The 22036-nt window shown below is 47.9% G+C and overlaps 1 protein-coding gene across 2 annotated transcripts; it reads left to right on the forward strand.

Moving 5' to 3' along the window:
- The first annotated feature begins 13498 nt into the window (after nucleotides 1-13498).
- LOC119336005 (O-glucosyltransferase rumi-like) lies at nucleotides 13499-20977 on the forward strand. 2 transcript variants are annotated; one of them, XM_037608044.1, is made up of 4 exons: nucleotides 13499-13681; nucleotides 14459-14703; nucleotides 14803-15022; nucleotides 19499-20977. In XM_037608044.1, the coding sequence occupies exons 2-4, from the start codon at nucleotides 14678-14680 to the stop codon at nucleotides 20879-20881; spliced, it is 1629 nt and encodes a 542-aa protein (XP_037463941.1). In that variant the 5' UTR covers nucleotides 13499-13681; nucleotides 14459-14677; the 3' UTR covers nucleotides 20882-20977. The 2 variants fall into 2 exon arrangements, with proteins under 2 accessions (XP_037463941.1, XP_037463939.1); XM_037608042.1 differs by having other exon boundaries at nucleotides 14459-15022.
- The last annotated feature ends 1059 nt before the right edge of the window (nucleotides 20978-22036 follow it).

Below are 22036 nucleotides of genomic sequence, written 5' to 3' on the forward strand. Positions count from 1 at the left end.
AGCTTGGATTCCACGCAAAGGAGAGTCCCACCCGGACACGGGACCAAGTCTTCAATCTTGTATCTTCATAGTCGAATAGTTTGGCATAAGCATATAGTCCGGCTGTCCAAGGACCCCCTAATCCAGGACTCCCTCAGTAGCCCCTGAACCAGGCTTCAATGACGATGAGTCCGGCGCGTAGATTGTCTTCGGCATTGCAAGGTGGGTTCCCTCTCTCAATACTCCAAAGTAGATCTTGAACACAAGAATCGTGCCCGGCTCTGCAAAACAAATTCCTCATATCACCGTAGAGAGTACAATATTCCATGAGTCTAATCTGCTGACAACTTTTCCATAGCATGACATCATGTCGTGGCCCAGTCATTATTCGAACCGTTTTCTCAACCTGCTACTACACATCTTGCGAGGCAGTTTTATTGGGACGTCTTGTCGAAGTAGATATCGTGTCCCCTTATCACGGGATCCTCATCAATACGGGCGTGGGCAACCCAACAAAGCCATTAGCATGGCGCTTGGGGAATAAGCGAGTTTCTAGGGCAAGTGGGGAGGCGCATGATCCCTGCTGCCTTTATAAGGAGACAAGGATTCCCCCTTTTTCACCCACGCCTTCTTCTTCCTCCGCTCATCCATTCTTGAGATCCAACGCCCAAGCTTTCACCTTCTCCGCAAAAACAGTCCGAACATGTCCGGAGCGAGAGGCAAGTGGATGGCCTCCTCCGTTACGAAGGAGGACATCAAGAAGCTTCGGGAGGCCCGATATTTGTCCATAGACATTGTGCATCGGCTTCCGACCGAAGGGCAGATCATCCCTACCCCGAAACCGCAGGAAAGGGTAGTATTCCTCTCCCACTTTGTCTGTGGGCTGGGATTCCCTCTCCACCCGTTCGTCTGCGGACTAATGTTCTACTACGGGCTGGACTTCCATGATTTGGCCCCCAACTCCATCCTCAACATCTTGGCGTTTATCATCGTGTGCGAGGCCTTCCTCCGCATCACACCCCACTTCGGCCTATGGCTGGAGACCTTCAAAGTGAAGCCCAAGGTGGTGAGCGGACAACAAGCGGAGTGCGGAGGCGCCATGGTGGGCAAGATACCCAATGTCACCTAGCCCGAAGGCTCCTTTGTGGAGACTATGAAGGGTTGGCAATCGGGGTGGTTCTACATCACCGAGTCGCACGACGCCAATTGGGCGGCGACCCCCGAATTTTGATCCGGTGTCCCCATGCGGCTCACCTCCTGGAAAGAGAAGGGCATAGCCTGGGGCTCAGCGGAAGAACTGACCGGACTTTAGACATGCGTCCAAAATATGATAAGCAAGAAAATCAAGCTCGTCAACGTGGTCCAAGTTATGCTCCTCCGTCGGATCCTTCTGTGTCAGAGACGGATTTGCAATATGTGGGAGTTCGACCCGGCCGAACACCAGAAACTGCGAGAGCTCTTCGGCACGACGCATGAAGACACCTGGAAGGTGCTCTTCAAGGCCAATGAGGTACCACCACCCACAACTGAAGATCGCGGGCTCAGCGCATAACGCCGAGCTAATCTGGTAAGTTTTCATATTCGCAAGATATGCCTTTTACTAGCACATCCACGGGAGGAATCTAAGCCTCCATGCCAATCTCACAGGCCTGGGTAGCGATAGAGGAGCGGATTAATTGTCCGGCTCCGCTACCTGAAGATCCAGAATCGCCTCTTCTAACGAAGATGTTGTTTCCGGCGCCCTATGAGGTGTCGGAGAAGAAGGCCAAGAAGACGGCCGCGGGGACCAGAGATGGTCTCCGGCGCAAGGTTGCACTGGACATGACGTCCGAAGACACCAAGACGCACTCCTCCACCGAAGACGAGGAGGAGGAGGAGAAAATCCACCTCCCCCAACTGGGGGGAAAAGAAGAGGAAGGTCGCCGCGCATGGGGAGGCTGAAGTGTCCAAGAAGGGAAAAACCTTCCTTCCGGACCATTCCACCGCAGCCACCAACAGCAGCGAGGAGTGGGAACCCAGGGTCAAGCCCCTGGATAAGTCTTAAGTATCCGGACACAATAGTATTTCCGGTATGTTTTCTTTATCGCTTCTTAACGTGCCAGACGTGCACCTGCAGTTCGGCCAAATCCAACATCGAGATATCCTCCTCTTCGGAGGGATTGCTGGACCCGCCGGTGATGAACAGGTATTCACTTCCGACAGCCTCCTCCCCCAGGGCCGCGTACGACACCGAGGTGTTTTCTCGAAGGATACCAGGTCAAGGGGAGATAGTTCCGGAGACGCCCCCAGGCGAAATCCCAGTCACCGGACACATGGGGGAAGACCCCCATGGACTCCGATAATGGGGGCCGCAGCCAGTTTGGCCCCCAGCTGAATACGGCTCCAGAAACCCAAGTGGTTCCGGATTCAGGCAGGCAGCCTCTCCCTGAGGAGGGCGAGCCGCCTGTACCGATGACCTCTGTCCATCCAGAGGAATCGAACAAGTTGCTGGAAACACTTCGCAGCGCTTCCATTGATGAAGAACACCGTACTCTTATGAATACAGTGATTAAGAAGGTCCGGTCCGCCAAAAGCGGATTGACCGAAGCCTGCGCTAGCCTTCTAACAGGCTTTGAGGTAAGTAATAGAATTGTGAGAGAATATCACAGTGCAGACAGTAGCCCCTGATGCTCTGTTTGGTGTTCGGAAAGAAAAGCCGAATAGAGGATCACATAATGTCCACAGGAGTCTAACATAAGATGTCTATGTGAATAAGCAGGTGTCGCTGCTGGCCGCTGCCGCTCATACTGCGGAGGTCTCTGGACTAAAGCAGGACCTGGAGCGGACCGAGGGAGAGCTCGTCCTCGTCAAGAGGTAGTTGGAGGAAAGTCAAGGTATGCCATACCCTGCCTGTATACTGATACGTCCATTTGGCATCATGCTTTTATATCAATATTTATTGCATTATGGGTTGTTATTACACATTATGTCTCAATACTTATGGCCATTCTCTCTTATTTTACAAGGTTTACCATGAAGAGGGGGAATGCCAGCAGCTGGAATTCTGGCTGGAAAAGGAGCAAATATTGGAAACCTATTCTGCACAGCTCCAAAAATCTTGAAACTCCACAAAAGTTATTTTTGGAATTAATAAGCATTATTGAGCGAAGAAAACACCAGAGAGGGCCCACACCCTGGCCAGGAGGGTGGGGGCACGCCCACCCCTACTGGGCGCGCCCCCTATCTCCTGGGCCCCCTGGTGGCCCTCCGGTGCCCATCTTATGCTATATGAAGGCTTTTACCCTGAAAAATCATAAGCAAGCTTACGGGACGAAACTCCGCCGCTACGAGGCGGAACCTTGGCGGAACCAATCTAGGACTCCGGCGGAGCTGTTCTACCGGGGAAACTTCCCTCCAGGAGGGGGAAATCATCACCATCATCATCACTAACGATCCTCTCATCGGGAGGGGGTCAATCTCCATCAACATCTTCACCAGCACCATCTTCTCTCAAAACCCTAGTTCATCTCTTGTATCCAATCTTGTATCAAAACCACAAATTGATACCTATGGGTTGCTAGTAGTGTTAATTACTCCTTGTAGTTGATGCTAATTGGTTTACTTGGTGGAAGATCATATGTTCAGATCCTCAATGCATATTAATACTCCTCTGATTATGAACATGAATATGCTCTATGAGTAGTTACGTTTGTTCCTAAGGACATGGGTGAAGTCTTGCTATTAGTAGTCCTGTGAATTTGGTATTCGTTCGATATTTTGATGAGATGTATATTGTCTCTCCTCTAGAGGTGTTATGTGAACATCGACTACATGACACTTCACCATTATTTGGGCCTAGAGGAAGGCATTAGGAAGTAATAAGTAGATGATGGGTTGCTAGAGTGACAGAAGCTTAAACCCTAGTTTATGCGTTGCTTCGTAAGGGGCTGATTTGGATCCATATGTCTAATGATGTGGTTAGGTTTACCTTAATACTTCTTTTGTATTTGCGGATGCTTGCAATAGGGGTTAATCATAAGTGGGATGCTTGTCCAAGTAAGGGCAGTACCCAAGCACCGGTCCACCCACATATCAAATTATCAAAGTACCGAACGTGAATCATATGAGCGTGATGAAAACTATCTTGACGATAATTCCCATGTGTCCTTGGGGCGCTTTTCTCATTATAAGAAATTGTCCAGGCTTGTCCTTTGCTACAAAAAGGATTGGGCCACCTTTCTGCACTTTATTTTACTTTCATTGCTTGTTACCCATTACAAATTATCCTATCACAAAACTATACGTTACCTACTATTTCAGTGCTTGCAGAGAAAACCTTACTGAAAACCGCTTGTCATTTCCTTCTGCTCCTCGTTGGGTTCAACACTCTTACTTATTGAAAGGACTATGATAGATCCCCTATACTTGTGGGTCATCATATACTTATAAAGGATAAATGGTTTCTGCTGATAGAAGCGTCATGAACTTTGATAGGGGCCACGACCAAAGTGGCGGCCCTTAAGAAGGCGCTGGCCGAGGCCGAAGACAAAGTGGCCAAGGAACACGCCGCATGCGAGAAGCAAGAGGCCCGGGTCAGTGAGGTCCAGCAAGAGCTCCAAGATTTCATCCAGAAGTATGAGTCCTTGGAGCATGACTCTAAGACTCAAGAGTCTGAGCTTGCCAAGGCCCTCTAGAGCGCACAAGACGCCAGAGCCGAAGCCTAGACCAGGAGATCCAAGTGGCCAAGAAGATTGCGGAGGGTAAGGTATTTGTTATGCAAAGCAAGCATGTGAAGGAGACTTTCCTTTTACTTACCTGAATTTGGAGTTCTCCAGGAGCATTTGCGGATCTGCCACACAGTATATCAGATGCCGCAGAGTTCTACCGAGCCGAAGAAGGGAGCTCAACGGAGAAGTTGTTCTGGTCTCAATATCTTGGGACAGAACATCCGATGCCCTTGAGCGACCAGCTGAAGCAACTGGTCGAGCTGCACAAGGCAGCCAAACTGGCCATGAAGGACCTCATAGTCTGGCTATGGCCTGCCGAGCCTATGCCCAGCAGCTACTTCAGTCTCGTGAAGCGGCTTGTGAGTTCCTGCCCACGACTTAATGCATATTAATACTCCTCTGATTATGAACATGAATATGCTCTATGAGTAGTTACGTTTGTTCCTAAGGACATGGGTGAAGTCTTGCTATTAGTAGTCCTGTGAATTTGGTATTCGTTCGATATTTTGATGAGATGTATATTGTCTCTCCTCTAGAGGTGTTATGTGAACATCGACTACATGACACTTCACCATTATTTGGGCCTAGAGGAAGGCATTAGGAAGTAATAAGTAGATGATGGGTTGCTAGAGTGACAGAAGCTTAAACCCTAGTTTATGCGTTGCTTCGTAAGGGGCTGATTTGGATCCATATGTCTAATGATGTGGTTAGGTTTACCTTAATACTTCTTTTGTATTTGCGGATGCTTGCAATAGGGGTTAATCATAAGTGGGATGCTTGTCCAAGTAAGGGCAGTACCCAAGCACCGGTCCACCCACATATCAAATTATCAAAGTACCGAACGTGAATCATATGAGCGTGATGAAAACTATCTTGACGATAATTCCCATGTGTCCTTGGGGCGCTTTTCTCATTATAAGAAATTGTCCAGGCTTGTCCTTTGCTACAAAAAGGATTGGGCCACCTTTCTGCACTTTATTTTACTTTCATTGCTTGTTACCCATTACAAATTATCCTATCACAAAACTATACGTTACCTACTATTTCAGTGCTTGCAGAGAAAACCTTACTGAAAACCGCTTGTCATTTCCTTCTGCTCCTCGTTGGGTTCAACACTCTTACTTATTGAAAGGACTATGATAGATCCCCTATACTTGTGGGTCATCATATACTTATAAAGGATAAATGGTTTCTGCTGATAGAAGCGTCGTGAACTTTGATAGGGGCCACGACCAAAGTGGCGGCCCTTAAGAAGGCGCTGGCCGAGGCCGAAGACAAAGTGGCCAAGGAACACGCCGCATGCGAGAAGCAAGAGGCCCGGGTCAGTGAGGTCCAGCAAGAGCTCCAAGATTTCATCCAGAAGTATGAGTCCTTGGAGCATGACTCTAAGACTCAAGAGTCTGAGCTTGCCAAGGCCCTCTAGAGCGCACAAGACGCCAGAGCCGAAGCCTAGACCAGGAGATCCAAGTGGCCAAGAAGATTGCGGAGGGTAAGGTATTTGTTATGCAAAGCAAGCATGTGAAGGAGACTTTCCTTTTACTTACCTGAATTTGGAGTTCTCCAGGAGCATTTGCGGATCTGCCACACAGTATATTAGATGCCGCAGAGTTCTACCGAGCCGAAGAAGGGAGCTCAACGGAGAAGTTGTTCTGGTCTCAATATCTTGGGACAGAACATCCGATGCCCTTGAGCGACCAGCTGAAGCAACTGGTCGAGCTGCACAAGGCAGCCAAACTGGCCATGAAGGACCTCATAGTCTGGCTATGGCCTGCCGAGCCTATGCCCAGCAGCTACTTCAGTCTCGTGAAGCGGCTTGTGAGTTCCTGCCCACGACTTGAAGTCATAAAGCAGTCGGTTTGCATTGAAGATGCACGGATGGCCTTTGCCAGTGCAAAGATGCATTGGGCGAAGATGGATGCCACGGCGCTGATGACCGAGGGGACACCGAAGGGCAAGGAGCGCCGCCGACCCGAAAATTATTATGACAGTGTCCTGAAGGGCTCCCGCCTTGTGGCGGAGCAATGTACCAAGGATGTAATCTTTGAATGAATACATTCATTTTATCCTGTAATATGAAACAAGTTCATTTGCGCAATATAATGCTTGTTGATTTAAAATTTTACCTCCTATGCGGCCGTTTATAAAATCTGAGAGTTGGCCAGTCGTCGGCTTCTGCCCCCATGTAACTAGTACAGGGGTGTTCGGGATAAATCTAAACACTCTTTACCCAAGTTTTGGTCCTTTGAGGAGGTGTCTAGCGCAACGAACAAGGCAATCAGACTATACAGCTTTATCACCCTCACTTAGCCATAGAGTTCTATAATTTTAAATTTTGGCGTAGCCCCTGGTATTCGGAAGGCCGAACTTGGGGCGCTATACACGCCTAAATCGGACAAAGACCGATTCCTCGCATAAAGCAGAAAAAATCTTTAAGGATTTGAAACCTCTCGAACAGCGACCAGCTCTCGCCGCATCATGACAGTTAGTTTTCGGCTTTCTCTACTGAGGTGCTCGTCCGGAAGAACCGGGACACAATTGCAGTAGTTCTCCCTTTACTACCCTAGCCGATATAGCAGAACGTAGGGTAGAAAGCACAGGAGCCGGGCAACCCAACTATTGACCCAAGACATGATTCGGAGCTGATGCATATAATGCTATAAGTTCGGGGTGCTGCACTGTCGAAAGTGTTCGGACTTTCTTGCCATGTTATGGGGTACACTGAAGCCCCTGGCGAACTGAACGTACCAGAATGTACGGGTGCGAATTGTAATAAATAAACAGTCAAGGAAAAAGAAATGAAGTAATAAGCTGACGCTGTAAATTATTTTCCATTGTTATTTGAATGATACGTCAAGGCATATGTATACAAGTAGTGCGATCAGCAAATAGGGCTATTTGACATGCCCTTACCAAGAGCGAGCTGTGTCTGGGTATGTAAAACAGGTATAGCGATCGTTAGCAGAGACCACCTGGGGATTCCCTTGTACGTCAAAGCTCCTTGCTTCCTTGGTGTATCCGTCCCGTGATGGGTCCGATGATTAGGTTATTGGGAGAGCCTCAAGAAGAGAAGAACATGAAAGAAAGAAAAAGGTGAAGGTATGTGGATCCCGGGGTGGTTGAGCCGCATTGTGGATCGTGGTCTAGCTGTGCCTCCGTCTGTGCCCATGGTATTTTAAGTGCGTAATTATGTACGCGCGGTACCAATTTTACCGCTTGATTGGGACTAGGACGGAGGCCGAATTTTTAGGCGAGCTCTAGACGGGCTGGACGATCTTGTTGCATATTGGTTCGGACTCGCTTGACGGTGTCCGGGGGTTTTATTACCGAATTGAGGGTCTGCCTAAGGAGGCTGCTCTGTACTTCTGCTGCAAGGGTCGCGGTGTGTTCCTCCGTACGGAGGGAGCGTTCTATATTTCCGTTGACTGTTATAACACCGCGAGGTCCGGGCATCGTGAGCTTGAGGTAGGCATAGTGTGGCACCACATTGAATCGAGCGAATGCGGTTCGTCCAAGCAGTGCGTGATAACCACTGCGGAAGGGGACGATATTGAAGATTAAGTCCTCGCTTTGGAAGTTGTCCGGGCATCCGAAGACCACTTCCAGTGTGATTGAGCCTGTATAACAGGCCTCTACACCTGGTATGACACCTTTGAAGGTGGTTTTGGTGGGTTTGATCCTTGAGGGATCGATACCCATTTTGCACACTGTATCCTGATAAAGCAGGTTCAGGCTGCTGCCACCGTCCATGAGGACTCATGTGAGGTGGAATCCATCAATGATAGGGTCAAGGACCAGTGCGGCTGAGACGCCATGACGAATACTGGTCAGATGGTCCTTGCGATCAAAGGTGATCGGACAGGAAGACCATGGGTTGAACTTTGGGGCGACTGGCTCCATCGCGTAGACGTCCCTTAGTGCACGCTTCCGCTCCCGCTTGGGAATATGGGTGGCGTATATCATATTTACCATTTTTATCAGGGGAGGAAATGTCTTCTGTCCCCTGTGTTCAGTGGCCGGGGCTCCTCGTCGTCATCACTATACGGCCCCTTTTCCTTGTTTTCGGCATTTAGTTTGCTAGCCTGTTTAAATACCCAACATTCTTTGTTGGTGTGGTTGGCTGGTTTATCGGGGGTGTCGTGGATTTGACATGAGCGATCGAGTATGCGGCCCAAACTGGACGGGCCCGGATTGTTTCTTTTAAATGGCTTTTTCCATTAACCGTACTTGGAGCCACTGAATCCGGCATTGACGGCCGTGTCTTCGGCGTTATCGCCATTATTGTGACGCTTGTGTCTGTTGCGTCGGGGCTTGCCGTTGCTATCTCTGGCATCTGAAGTGCCAGGATTTCTTGATGTGCTATTGCTACGAGCCAACCAGCTATCCTCACCCACACAAAAGCGGGTCATGAGTGTCGTAAGGGCTGCCATGGACTTCGGCTTCTCTTGGTCGAGGTGTCGGGCGAGCCACTCGTCACGGATGTTATGCTTAAAGGCCGCTAGGGCTTCGGCATCCGAACAGTCGATGATTTGGTTCTTTTTAGTTAAGAACCGAGTCCAAAATTTCCTGGCTGATTCTCTGAGCTGTTGGGTTATGTGACTTAAGTCATCAGCGTTCGGTGGTCGCACATAAGTGCCCTGAAAGTTGTCAAGGAATGCGTCTTCCAGGTTCTCCCAACTACCAATGGAGTTTCCCGGCAGACTATTCAGCCAGTGCCAAGCTAGTCCCTTGAGTTTTAGTGGGAGGTACTTGACGGCATGTAGATCGTCGCTGCGGGGCATGTGAATGTGGAGAAGGAAATCTTCGATCCATATCGCGGGGTCTGTTGTCCCATCATATGGTTCGATGTTCACGGGTTTAAACCCTTATGGGAATTCATGCTCCATTACTTCGTCAGTGAAGCATAGGGGGTGTGCGGCGCCTCTATGCTGGGCTACATCGCAACGCAGTTCGGATGAATCTGGTATGCTGTATTCGGCCCGGATGGTTTTGTATTTAGTATATCCGGTGTGGCGGTCATCGTCACGCGTTGGGGCGCGCCCCCGCGATCCGTAGATCGACCTTGACTGTCCTGCTTTGTTTTCCAATTCGTCTCGCGGGTCATGCGTGTAGCCCCAGGCCTTCGTGTTTTTATTTGTTCGGTGACGGGGTGCTGGCTGGTGTTCGGACTAATAAGCCGCTTTGTCTCGGCCACGAGGTGGTCGGTCAGCCGCGTCGTGCGCTGGTAGTATAGGCTCTGGTGCCTCGTCCTCGAATTGAGGTAACAACTTGCGCCTCGGGTAACTTTTGGTTGGGCGCTCGAGTCCGTATTCCTCAGCCGCCAGGACCTCAGTCCATCTATCAGTGAGCAGATCTTGATCAGCTTGAAGTTGCTGCTATTTTTTTTCAGGCTCTTTAAAGTGGCTATAAGCCGGCGCTTGAAGCGCTCCTACTCGACGGGATCCTCAGGCACGGTAAATTATTCATCACTGAGGCTCCCCTCGTCTTCGGAGAGGGGCATGTAGTTTTCATCCTCCGAGTATTCGTTCATGGACTGTCCATCGGGGCTAGCTTGCCCATCCTCCCGTCCGGCCTGTTCGAAGCTTGGCTAGGCGGGATTGTTTTCGCCTTCGGCATCATCCGGAGTGCTATTATCTCTTGTGCTGGTATCGCTGTTTCTGCCCTGGCGTGGTTTAGAGCGGCGCCGCTGACGTCGGTGCTTCGGCTGCTTCTCGAGAGGCTTACCCTCCGTTGCATCCTTTTGATCCTCGACATTGTTTTCTTTGGGTGTGTCCACCATGTATATGTCATATGATGATATGGCTGTCCAGCGCCCTATGGGCGGTGGTTCCTGTTCTTCTCCGGCATCGTCGTCCATACCGTCGATGTCTTCGGAGTCGAAATCAAGCATGTCGGTTAAGTCGTCGACAGTTGCAATTAAGTGGGTGGTGGGTGGGTAACGAATTCCTTCGTCGTCCGCTTCCCACTCAAGCCGGACATAGTTCGGCCAAGAGTCTCCTGCCAAGGAGAGAGATTTTAATGAGTTTAGCACGTCGCCCAAGGGCGAGTGCTGAAAGATATCTGCAGAGCTAAACTCCATGATCGGTGCCCAGTTAGATCCGATGGGCACGGATGCACGCGGTTCAGAGCCTATGGCCGAAAACGAGTCCGAGGGTCCGATGACACAGACCTCATTGGAAGTGAAATCTGTGTTCGGCTCTATCGTCGTTGAGTGTGCGGCTTCTGTGCGGGGTCCATCCTCCCGTCCATGGATGGCACGATCTGCACTGGATTTAAAACCATGGCAGCTGCAGGTGTGATCTCCTGAACACCGTCCGATGACAGATCTAGGTCATGCTCATCGCGACTGTAGGGTGTATCTGTCACGGGCTCGAATCCGTCGAAGATCAAATCTCCACAGATGTCGGCAGTGTAATTCAGGCTTCCAAACCTGACCTGATGGCCAGGGGCGTAGCTATCGATCTGCTCCAGATGGCCAAGCGAGTTGGCCCGCAGTGCGAAGCTGCCGAATACAAACATCTGTCCGGGGAGGAAAACCTCACCCTGGACCGCATCGTTGTAGATGATTGAAGGATCCGTCAAGCCATATGGTGACGACACAGTGGAACTCTCAATGAAAGCACGAATGTCGGTGTCAAAACCGGCGGATCTCGGGTAGGGGGTCCCGAACTGTGCGTCTAAGACTAATGGTAACAGGAGGCGGGGGACGCGATGTTTACCCAGGTTCTGGCCCTCTCTATGGAGGTAATACCCTACTTCCTGCTTGATTGATCTTGATGATATGAGTATTACAAGAGTTGATCTACCACGAGATCGTAGAGGCTAAACCCTAGAAGCTAGCCTATGATTATGATTGTTGTTGTCCTACGGACTAAACCCTCCGGTTTATATAGACACTGGAGGGGGCTAGGGTTACACAAAGTCGGTTATAGAGAAGGGAATCTACATATCCGAATTGCCAAGCTTGCCTTCCACGCAAACGAGAGTCCCACCCGGACACGGGACCAAGTCTTCAATCTTGTATCTTCATAGTCCAACAGTCCGGCATAAGCATATAGTCTGGTTGTCCGAGGACCCCCTAATCCAGGACTCCCTCACCGTTGTCAACTAGGAACCTCTAGTACCGGTTTGTGGCACGAACCGGTACTAAAGGTGTTGGTGGCCCCCCGGCCTGACCACAGCCTGCAACAGCCACTTTAGTACCGGTTTGTGGCACGAACCAGTACTAAAGGATCGCCACAAACCGGTACTAATGATCTCCGCCCCCCTAGCCGTTTGGACCGGCACTAATGATCACATTAGTGCCGGTTTTGTTACAAACTGGGACTATTGTGCTTCACATTAGGCCATTTTTCTACTAGTGTAGGCTATTTATTTTTCACATCGGGGTGGAAGTGGAGCAGGGCTATTTTAAGTGAACCCCATATTCAGAAATAACTATAGTGCTAGGTAGACAGAGAATTTTTGCCGAGCAAGTGGAGGTGGTCCAGGTGGATGACAATGCTCATGCAGAAGATGGAGGGCCTATTCAGGTCCATCAAGATATCGTGACCGAGTTTTGGTAAGAACGGACAGTACGTGGCATACACAACCTTTAATTATTATACACGACAATGCTCTATTTTGGTTATCTGATGATGGGTACTTGTGCTCAGCAAGAGAGGACGAAGATGGTCTACACCTGATAGAGTGGGAGGCTGCCATTGGAACTAGCTTTTCACTGTTAGAAGACCTTGGTAGTCTATATATTGTGACAAGTGGCGACATTTTACAAAATTTAGCTAGAAGATCTACAACTCCATTCCAGTGCTTTATAGGAGGGCCATCGCATTCTTCATCAACATCGGTCTTCGCAGCTCGCATGATGAGGTGTGAGTAGTCCACCCCATGGACTGTGAATTCCTACCAGTAGACATGTAGCATCTTCTCTCCCACGCTTCAATACAATGATATCATGAGTGTCCTCAAATCATTGTGACATATCTGATGTAATTCTTGCAGTATCTTGTTGCTATGTACTTAATGACTAATTACTTTATGATCTTCATTAGGATATTCATTGGCAGTACACGTGAAAAATCAGTAGATAATTGTGCGCACTAGATAGATTGGATCCCTGTTTGTGAATACTTTCGGTGATAGTAAGAAAGAAAAAGTTTAGACGGATCTACCTCACTAAGGACAAAAAGATTATATAATAGTGTTGCATATATGTACGTAACACTATGCTAGCATGATGAGTTGGATTAACAATGGTAATTAGTGGATTAATCACCACATGCTACCTCATTGATTGAGTATTTGTGTTATTTTCCTAAGAAACAAATGACTGTCATAGGAAAAAATCCTAAGGATCCAAATCCTCAAAAAATCCTATGAAATTCCTTTGTATGGAGCCCTGAAGGTGGTAACATAGACTAGTGCCATATGCATGAGACTAGTCTGAGTTACTCCTCACACTGACTAGCCTGAAATGTCCCACGTGAAAATTACTTGGGACAGTAATTGCTTTGCATGCATGTAATTAAATAGCACTTATAGCCAATAGTTTTTGGCTTAATTTGGCAGGTAGAAACCTGCATGAAATTTTGTGTTACATTTTGAACTATTGCAACAGTCTATCGAGGGCCTTGTTGACCGGAGAAGTTGCAACCAAACAATGTGTCCTTTGTAACACATCGTGCACTATAAATAGGCATACACGTTGGACACTTTGGATTCTATTTAAGATAGCTTCCCATATATGCCATGTGGTGAACATCATAGGACACTATAATTAGAGCCAATGCATTAGCATATGTGAGGAGGGGAAACGCTGCATGAAGAGAGCATGAGCACATCTATACATGAGAGTTAGCGTATCCATGGTGCACATGATATTATTGTTCTCCAATCATAGGAGAAACACTAAATAAGAGGGAAGAGAGAAGAGAATACTTTACTACGACGATTGTAGGTCCGCGATTTCCAGATTCCACATGGATAACAGAGGCAACAAGGTATGTAAACCAAAGAGGTCAAATGATTGAATCCATTCGGTGCCTAAAAAATCTTGGGTAAATGTTTCCGCATCATAGTTTTTTCTTTCTTACAACTGGTAGTAGAGCCTGGCATTAGCACTTTTGATTCACCACAAAAGTTGTGTTTCTTTTATCTCCTTTTTCCTCAAAATTTCTGTTCTTGCTGTAGATTAGCTTGAGACAAAAGTTTCTTATTCAGCTATTGGAGAAACATCAGACTAATTGAAAACTAGCTAGTGCAAGGAAGTTGCATTATGTGTGTAGTCTTGTGTAACATGTTCATGAAAGGGGCCTACATACTTTACCATGCGTTAAACTTATGAACATGAGATTTGTAGCATCAATGACGGTGTTCAGGAACTTATCAAATTGTACATGGTTGCACTATTATGCATCTTGTGTCATCTTGGGATTTATTGTGTTGAAGGTATAGATAGATTTGTTGTTCTCAATAAGTACACATGGAAAATAGTATGGTACGTTATGTACATTTTTTTGTATTGGATTCTTGAATTCCAATAAGTATGTTTTTTTTTTGTTTACTTGAGACTCGGTGCAACACAATAACCAAGTGCCATAAGCGGGTCCGGGCCGAATTGGCAGCACAATTTAGATTAGCTACTATTCATTGAGAGATTATTCTTTTTTGTTCTCAAGATATGTTTCGAAGTTTGAATTAAAATTTTGCAACATGGTTGATATATGTTGTGTCTAAGTGCTGATTTACATTTAGATTTTTTTTTTTTTGACGTTCAGGCGGGTGGACTAAGATCGGATACACCAGGCACGCCACAAGCGCTCGTGGACCGGAGAAACCTTCCCGTGTGCGGTGTGGGGGAGACAAACAGTGGCGAGTCATGTGAGATGGAGGGAAAAGATACAATGTACAGATTGTAAATGTAAAACTGAAGCTAGCACGACTCTCCAAGCCAACGATCCAGATAAGCCCGTGAAATCCATGTGCTTTGGGTCAATATGTCATTGGTGCTATGTGTAACTAGGTACTGGACAACCAGCCACTATATATGTGGGCAGAGAGTAGTGATCATCCTCTTACCAGCTTCATTGACCTTCCTCTTACCATCCGACAAAAAATATAGTTGGATGAAGGGTTGCTCTCCAGCAGCCGATGAGGAAAGGGCGGCGATGGTGCCTCTGCCTTCTCCAGCTGGGGATGAGATCGTCGACAAAGATCTGGCGGCGATGCACACCAAGCCGTGCTGGACGGCGACGGCAAGGGGCGGGGTTGGAGTGGCCATGGCCATCTTTGTGCTTCTTGCTTTGCTATTGCAGACCAAATGGATCAACCTCGACGCAGCTGTAAGTATACCTACGCTAATCGAAGAAGTTCAATTAGTTCAGGTTTCCCCTAAAACTAAAATTTGTAAGTCAATTCGTGCCGTTTCCTGCTTGCGAATGCTTGCACAAGTGCACAACGAGCGATGACCTGTTCTAAGTACTTCTAATCATGCATGAACTCAATTAATATAAGTCATCCACTAGTGATTATTGGGAATGATACCAACAAAGTATATATAGGTACTAGGTCTTGGAAGAAATTACAAAGGAACTAGCAATCTTAGAAAAATTATAGTAGTACATTGCAAACATATATACTCCTATACCAGTAGTTATTCCTAAAGTACTCCCTCCGTCCGGAAATACTTGTCGCAGAAATGCATAAAAATGGATGTATCTAGAACTAATATACGTCTAGATACATCCATTCCTCCGACAAGTATTTCCGGACGGAGGGAGTACGTGTGCTAGTAGCTCGCTAGATATTATCCCTAGCCAATCTGTAGTATTCAAATCATCCTTGCGTAGATCTCTAGTTAGTATGACTCCACTGAATGCAAACCCTAAGCGCATGTACAATGGTGCTATCTTAGAAGTGCCACATAGGATAAATGTTGAGGCGGAGAGAGAAATCGTAAAAAATTGTTTGTCGCCTCTTATTTAAGAGATGATCTCTTAGCATAATATGTCTCACCAGGTTTTTAGAAATTGCTAGTTATTAAAGATAAGATTAAGAGATAATTCATTGTAGACATCTTTTATTGTCATCTTTAAATTACATGCAAGGATTAGGATAACATTGTTTTATCAACCACTGTACATGCCCTAACGGCCGTGTTAAGCAAGCACATGGGCCTTAATTGTGGCATAATCAAGTCACATACGTGTTACTAGGGCTAATCACAGTCAACAGTCTTCGTCACAAACTTGAGACATGTACAATATCATTCTCATGACCAAGATCTTCTATCCATGTTTACCGTACTACTACACATTCACAAAACACTAGAGTTAATCACAGTCAAGGAATGAGGAAGGAGGAGGAAAAGATGAAAGAAAGAACGGCGGGAGGTGAAAGAGTGAGATCTCAAAGTAAGACAACGGTGAAATACAGATATATGCAGGGTGATGGCAGCGGAGACGAAGGGGGCAATGGACGAGAGGAGGGTGCAGTGAGGCGTTTGTGGGTGCTAGAAAGACAAGAGTAATAAAAAGCAAGCAGTAAAGAAAATCATGACCTGGTTATCTCGTAATTTGATTGGTGTATATATCTAGTCAAACAAGACAGTTTCTCGCCAAAACTAAGAAATTCACACTAGGTTGATGGACAAGAAATATATCCCTATAGTAGGGATTGAGTGATTGACTTTGGGCTAGGCGACTACGATATGTGCAATATTAAAGGTAAAACATGACAATTACACATACTCAAATTGCATATTTCTAATAATAGAACTAAATGTATAATATTTCCAATATTTAAAGTCCTTGCCGTCGAGTGATGAAAGGGAACACAGTTCAATAAAACAACTAATCGGGTTGAGATGAACAAGTCTAACTTGGAGTTGCAGTTACTTTTTTGTGCAACGAAATCTGATTTGCAGTTGCACTTACAATTTTTTGTGCAACTACAATCTTTTTGACTATGCAACAGCTCTAATTACACCCTCACAAAGAAAATAAACAGCTCTAATTACCCTTTTCTTCTACTACTAGATTTTGTGTTGCATATATAATAGTGCACCTATGGTTTTCAGATGTGCAACCCATCCAAAAAAACAAGGACTAAAAGAATTTTGTTTATGAATTTATTTATGGCTATCTTTTCTATATAAAAAAGAACAATCGTACATCAACCTTGACTTTGGGATAGAGAAGGAAATTCTCCTAATGCTTACTAGCTTACCCCCGCGCGGCGGCACGCCGCGCCCGTCGATACGGTGCGGTTATATGAATTGTGTTTCTTCTTTGTAATAAGTGTTGTTATTTTAGGATGTCAGATGATCGCATGAAAAACTATGGATGTAGGAAAAAAGAAGATGGGAGGATGATGCATGTGAACAAACAGGGGAAACACGATGACACATCTCTAGTAAGGATGATTTATTTTGCCGAACATGGTGCGAGTCATTGCCAGAATAGATCATCTGGTGTAGCCTCCCATTGGATTAGCTCCTATGATGAAGTAGTAAAGAGATGCAAATAGTCGGAATTATATATACACCGTATGTAGTTAATAATTTTTTCCTTCGTTCATACATTTTTTTACTATCACCGAGAAGTGATCGAGCCAAGCAGGTGGCCACTCTCGTGCACCATCACCGACTACTCCAGGGAAGCGATAGCGTCCAACAACGCCAGGGACACGTAGCCGGCGGTCACCCCATGCCTTTGAGGCGCCCAAGTGGAACCAGCTCGCCGGCGTGCCCGTCGGCCATCGGACACCTCGCTGTCCCGTGGTGGACGTCGACAACCTCCACATGGTAGTGACAATAATGCAGTTTCTCGCTCGGCGGAGTAGCAGCGACGGAGGCTCGACGCAGCTCCTCCCCGGCAAGCCCAGAGGTGCAGCGTGGGGAGAGCCCGCGGGAAGCCACTCTCAACCTTGGAGCGCGGCTCCACAACTCGCGATGGCCGAGCTTGCTCCGTACTGCACGTCAAAGAAAGGAGGAGCCTAGGAGGGAGGGGCATGCTCGGCGAGGCGGTAAACAAAGCTCCTTTCCATCCCATACGAGAGAAGCGGAGAGAGGCTCGATGTTTTGTGCCGACGCTATTTCTCGGTGGTGCTTCGGTTGAGATGCGAAAGTGAGTGATGACCACATATAAGAGGAATGAGATATTTATAAATGGTTATGGTGATGGACGGTTCAACTGGAATTTCCGAAAAACACCTCAATCATCAGGGGCGTAAGCCGCAGAGGCATCCAGAAGAAAAGAGATATGGAAGGAGAAGTAAGCAGTGAGGCAGATAAGAAAGCAATGAAAGCGGTGGATTGGACGGGATGCATGCAGCGCACATGCGAGGGAGACAGATGGAATGTCCCGTATCTAGCCTAGAATCGCGCCCGAGCGGTGCGGTGGCTGTCTTGGCCATATCCCTCTGTCGTCTTGTAACTGGATGTAGTTGCCTGTCCCACTGCATGCGCATGTGCCTTGTAACTGGACGTATTTGCCCATCCTCCAATCACTGCTTCGTCAGACTGCTATTGGTCGGCCGCATATCCAAGCAATGTGTTTCGATTGGTCTGCATGAATGCCGTGACTGATTTGCCCATGTTTCTTTGATTTGCTTGTTTCTTGTCTATTCCCGACAATGAAAACAAAACTGGAAACCAACACACTGCATGGCCTACTTAATTACAACATAAACGGTTAGAAGCACACGGCAGTGAAGCAAGCACGTTCAAAAATTTTAGCCGATGCATATACACCCACACATGCATTTGTACACAGCCACGTCCCAAAAAAATGCACACGTCAACAACCCAAAAGCCCATAGGTTGCTTTCAAGATCAAAGAATCATCTGAACATGCTAAAGACACCCCAAGTGCACATGGGAAAATGCGACTCAGTTAACAAAATTTCCATCAAAGGCCTACTGCCACCGCGTGATTCTACACGGTAATCTACCAAAATAATGTACGTGTCGCCATCCAGCTGATCAAAAGTCACTTTCACACAAGTGGGTAAACCTGAAAGCAAAAACTTTTCGAGATATAGTGGTTTTGGTATAAATGTCCAACTAGCTAAAGGAAATGGTCAAAGCAAACATATTCAAATTTGATTCGTGGGACGCAAAGAAATCTACTTGAATTTAATAATAGCAAGGTTAAAAATAATATAAAATAAAATATGATTGGTGTTTTATTTTTGAAATAAGATTTATTGGTATACAAGAAGTAACTCGACTGGACATTCGTTTACATCACTAGCCCCAAAAAAGCGGTGCGGATTTTGGGATATAGTCTAGGTGCACCTTATATAGATTTCTGTTTAAAAATTCAAATTACTTTAAAACTTGTTTGTGGTGAATATGGTCGAGTGTTCTACTTACATATGAAGTTTCGCGAAGAAATGACCTAGATATTCTTCATCGCGCAAAAAAATATATTGCAACTTAAAAAAATCTGAATAGTAACTTTTATATAGAAACTGATTTTATTTTTCTCGGCACATAAGACCATGTAAGTCATTTCTTCGCGAAACTTACACGTGAGTATAAGACTAGATCATATTTCCAACAAAAAAGGCTTCATGTAAATAGTACTTCCTCCGTCCAAAAATACTTGTCGGAAAATTGAAGAGAAATGGATGTAACTAGACGTATTTTAGTTCTAGATATATTCATTTTTATTCATTTCTCCGACAAATATTTCCGGACCGAGGAAGTATATACGTGTAAAAGACATATTTTAATGATTGTGTCAAATTAAAATATCAGTACTGACTAGCTTTTATGTACATCGATCGACGCATTCATGATCACAATCCAACAGTACTACACGTTCTCGCCGGCGGGCACTGGGTTCAGTCAGCATGGACGCGGCCACTCATACACGGCGCCCCTGATACCCATACCATTGAGCTGCAGCAACGACACCGACACGTCGTCATCGACAACAGCGCCACCGCCAGCACCGTCCTCATCATCTAACAAACGGCGGTACTATCCCGGAGTACCGCCGCCTTTGTGCCCGGACTACTTCCGCCACATCCACACGGACATGGAGCCGTGGCGCGCGACGGGGATCGCGCGGGACGCGGTGGAGCGCGCCCAGCCCCACGCCCAGTTCCGGCTGGTGGTTCTGTCCGGCCGCGCCTACGTGGAGAAGTACCGCGACTCGTTCCAGACCCGGGACGTCTTCACGCAGTGGGGCATCCTGCAGCTGCTGGCCCGCTACCCGGGCCGCGTCCCGGACGTGGACATCATGTTCAGCACCCTCGACTCGCCCAGGGTGCTCGCCGCCGACTACCCGTCGCGGTCCGCCGCGCCGCCGCTCTTCCGGTACTGCAAGGAGGAGTCGCGGGAGCTGGCCATCCTCTTCCCCGACTGGTCCTTCTGGGGCTGGCCGGAGGTGAACGTCCGCCCGTGGGCGCCGCTCATGGAGGAGCTCGTCCGGGAGAACGCGCGCCTCCCGTGGCCGGAGAGGGAGCCCTACGCGTTCTGGAAGGGCAACCCCGACGTGTCGGAGGTGCGCCAGGACCTGTTCCGGTGCAACAACGACACCGCCGCCGGCAAGGAGTGGAACGCGCGGCTGTTCAAGCAGGACTGGGACGCCGCCGGCCGGAACGGGTTCCGGGACTCGGACCTGACCAAGCAGTGCCGGTACAGGTACAAGATCTACGTGCAGGGGCACACGTGGTCGGTCAGCGAGAAGTACATCCTCGCGTGCGACTCGCCGATGCTCGCCATCGACACGCCCTTCAGGGACTTCTTCTCGCGGGGGCTCGTCGCCGGCAAGCACTACTGGCTCATCGACCCGGCCAACAAGTGCCGCGCCGTCAAGTTCGCCGTCGACTGGGGCAACGCCCACCCGGCGCAGGCGCGGCGCATGGGCGAGGAGGGCAGTGGGTTCACGAGGGAGGAGATGGGCATGGACTACGTGTACGAGTACATGCTCAATGTGTTGAGGCAGTACAGTGCCCTGCTCCGGTACACGCCCACCGTGCCGGAGAGGGCTGTGGAGGTCAGCCTCGTGTCCATGGCCTGCCCCAGGCGCGGGCGCGAGAGGGAGTTCATGATGGAGTCCAGGGAGAAGTGCGTGGCCGTGGACGAGCCATGCACGCTGCCGCCGCCATTCACGGTCGATCAAGTCAGGGAAATGGCCGTGAGGGACGAGCAGGTGCGAAGCAAACTACTACAGATGGTGCGACATTAGCTAGGCGGCTTGTATGAAGCAGGTATTTTTTTTTAATTGTGGTCGTGACGCATGTGATAATAAGCAATCCAAATAACTCAAAAAATAAATATTGAAGCAGGTGTTATTTTATTTTATTTTTAGGGTAAAGCAGGTGTTATTTAGTTTACTTGACTTAGCTTGAATCGTCCATAAATTATAGTACAGTGATAGGCGCCCGCCGGTCGGTTGCCTACCGTTATATCTCGCGCATGAATGGCTTTGATTAGCCCGTGGATTAGGTAATCTCCTTCCTCCTCCCACACGCGTGGTTGGGAAAACAAATGGAGGAGCTACCGCACTTGGCGGCCACCCCGGGTCGCCCATACTAGTCGTCTCCCGTCGCAAAACCGCCGCCAAATTTTGGCCATCTCCTCGGTCCTCCCGCGGCGATCCCGGCCACCTCTTAGTTCCTCCTAAAGATGAAAGGGGGTAGAAACCCCCCGGTCCCATTTTTATAAATGAAACCAGAAACAGCGTCGGAAGAACAAATGTTTCCCCAGGGGAGGGAGCATGAAAACAGTATGCCCCGAGGCCAAAAATAAAAAAGGACAGTCTAAAGCAACCGCAAAACGACTTTTGTTACAGTGAGGGGAGTGCCATTCCACCACTGTAGCAGCAGCTACTCGACTAAGCTTTGATCCTGCAGGTCATCATGCCATCAGCACGGCCTTCAACTGTCTTGTTGTCCTCCAGTATCTCCACTGCGCCTCTGAGCTTCTTCCATGGCTGCATCGGTGATCCCAGCAGGTCAAGCGGAGTGACTGGGCTGAGCAGGCAGTGCTTGGCACCACCAGAAGGGCTTCTCGGAGGTGAAGTGAATGGGTGTGGTTCGCCTGGCGTGACGTAGTCATCCAGGTTCAGCTTGGACAGGAGAACCTGATCATCTTCTTCAGTGGAGGTCATCCCCAGCGAAGTCACCTTGCCATGATTTGGAATGGGGTTTCCAAAATCGCCGAAATCTGGCTTGATATCTTCTCCCACCGCGGGATTGCTTCCTCCTTGAGCAAGATCGTCCATCTCCTCATTGTTCCCAGCACTTTTCTCCAAATATGTTTCAAATCAATCCACACAGCATTATTAAAAACATGGGCATTTCTGTTCTTCCACAAAGTCCAAAGAATGCATGCACATATA

This window comes from Triticum dicoccoides, chromosome 7B, assembly GCF_002162155.2.
Source record: "Triticum dicoccoides isolate Atlit2015 ecotype Zavitan chromosome 7B, WEW_v2.0, whole genome shotgun sequence".
NCBI lineage: Eukaryota > Viridiplantae > Streptophyta > Magnoliopsida > Poales > Poaceae > Triticum > Triticum dicoccoides.

What these genes read in the sequence shown, in the direction of transcription:
- LOC119336005 (XM_037608042.1), top strand. Translation starts at nt 14,678, where the DNA reads ATGTCATTGGTGCTATGTGTAACTAGGTACTGGACAACCAGCCACTAT. An exon ending in GGATCAACCTCGACGCAGCT is followed by an intron (nt 15,023 to 19,498) that starts GTAAGTATACCT and finishes ACAATCCAACAG; the next exon opens with TACTACACGTTCTCGCCGGC.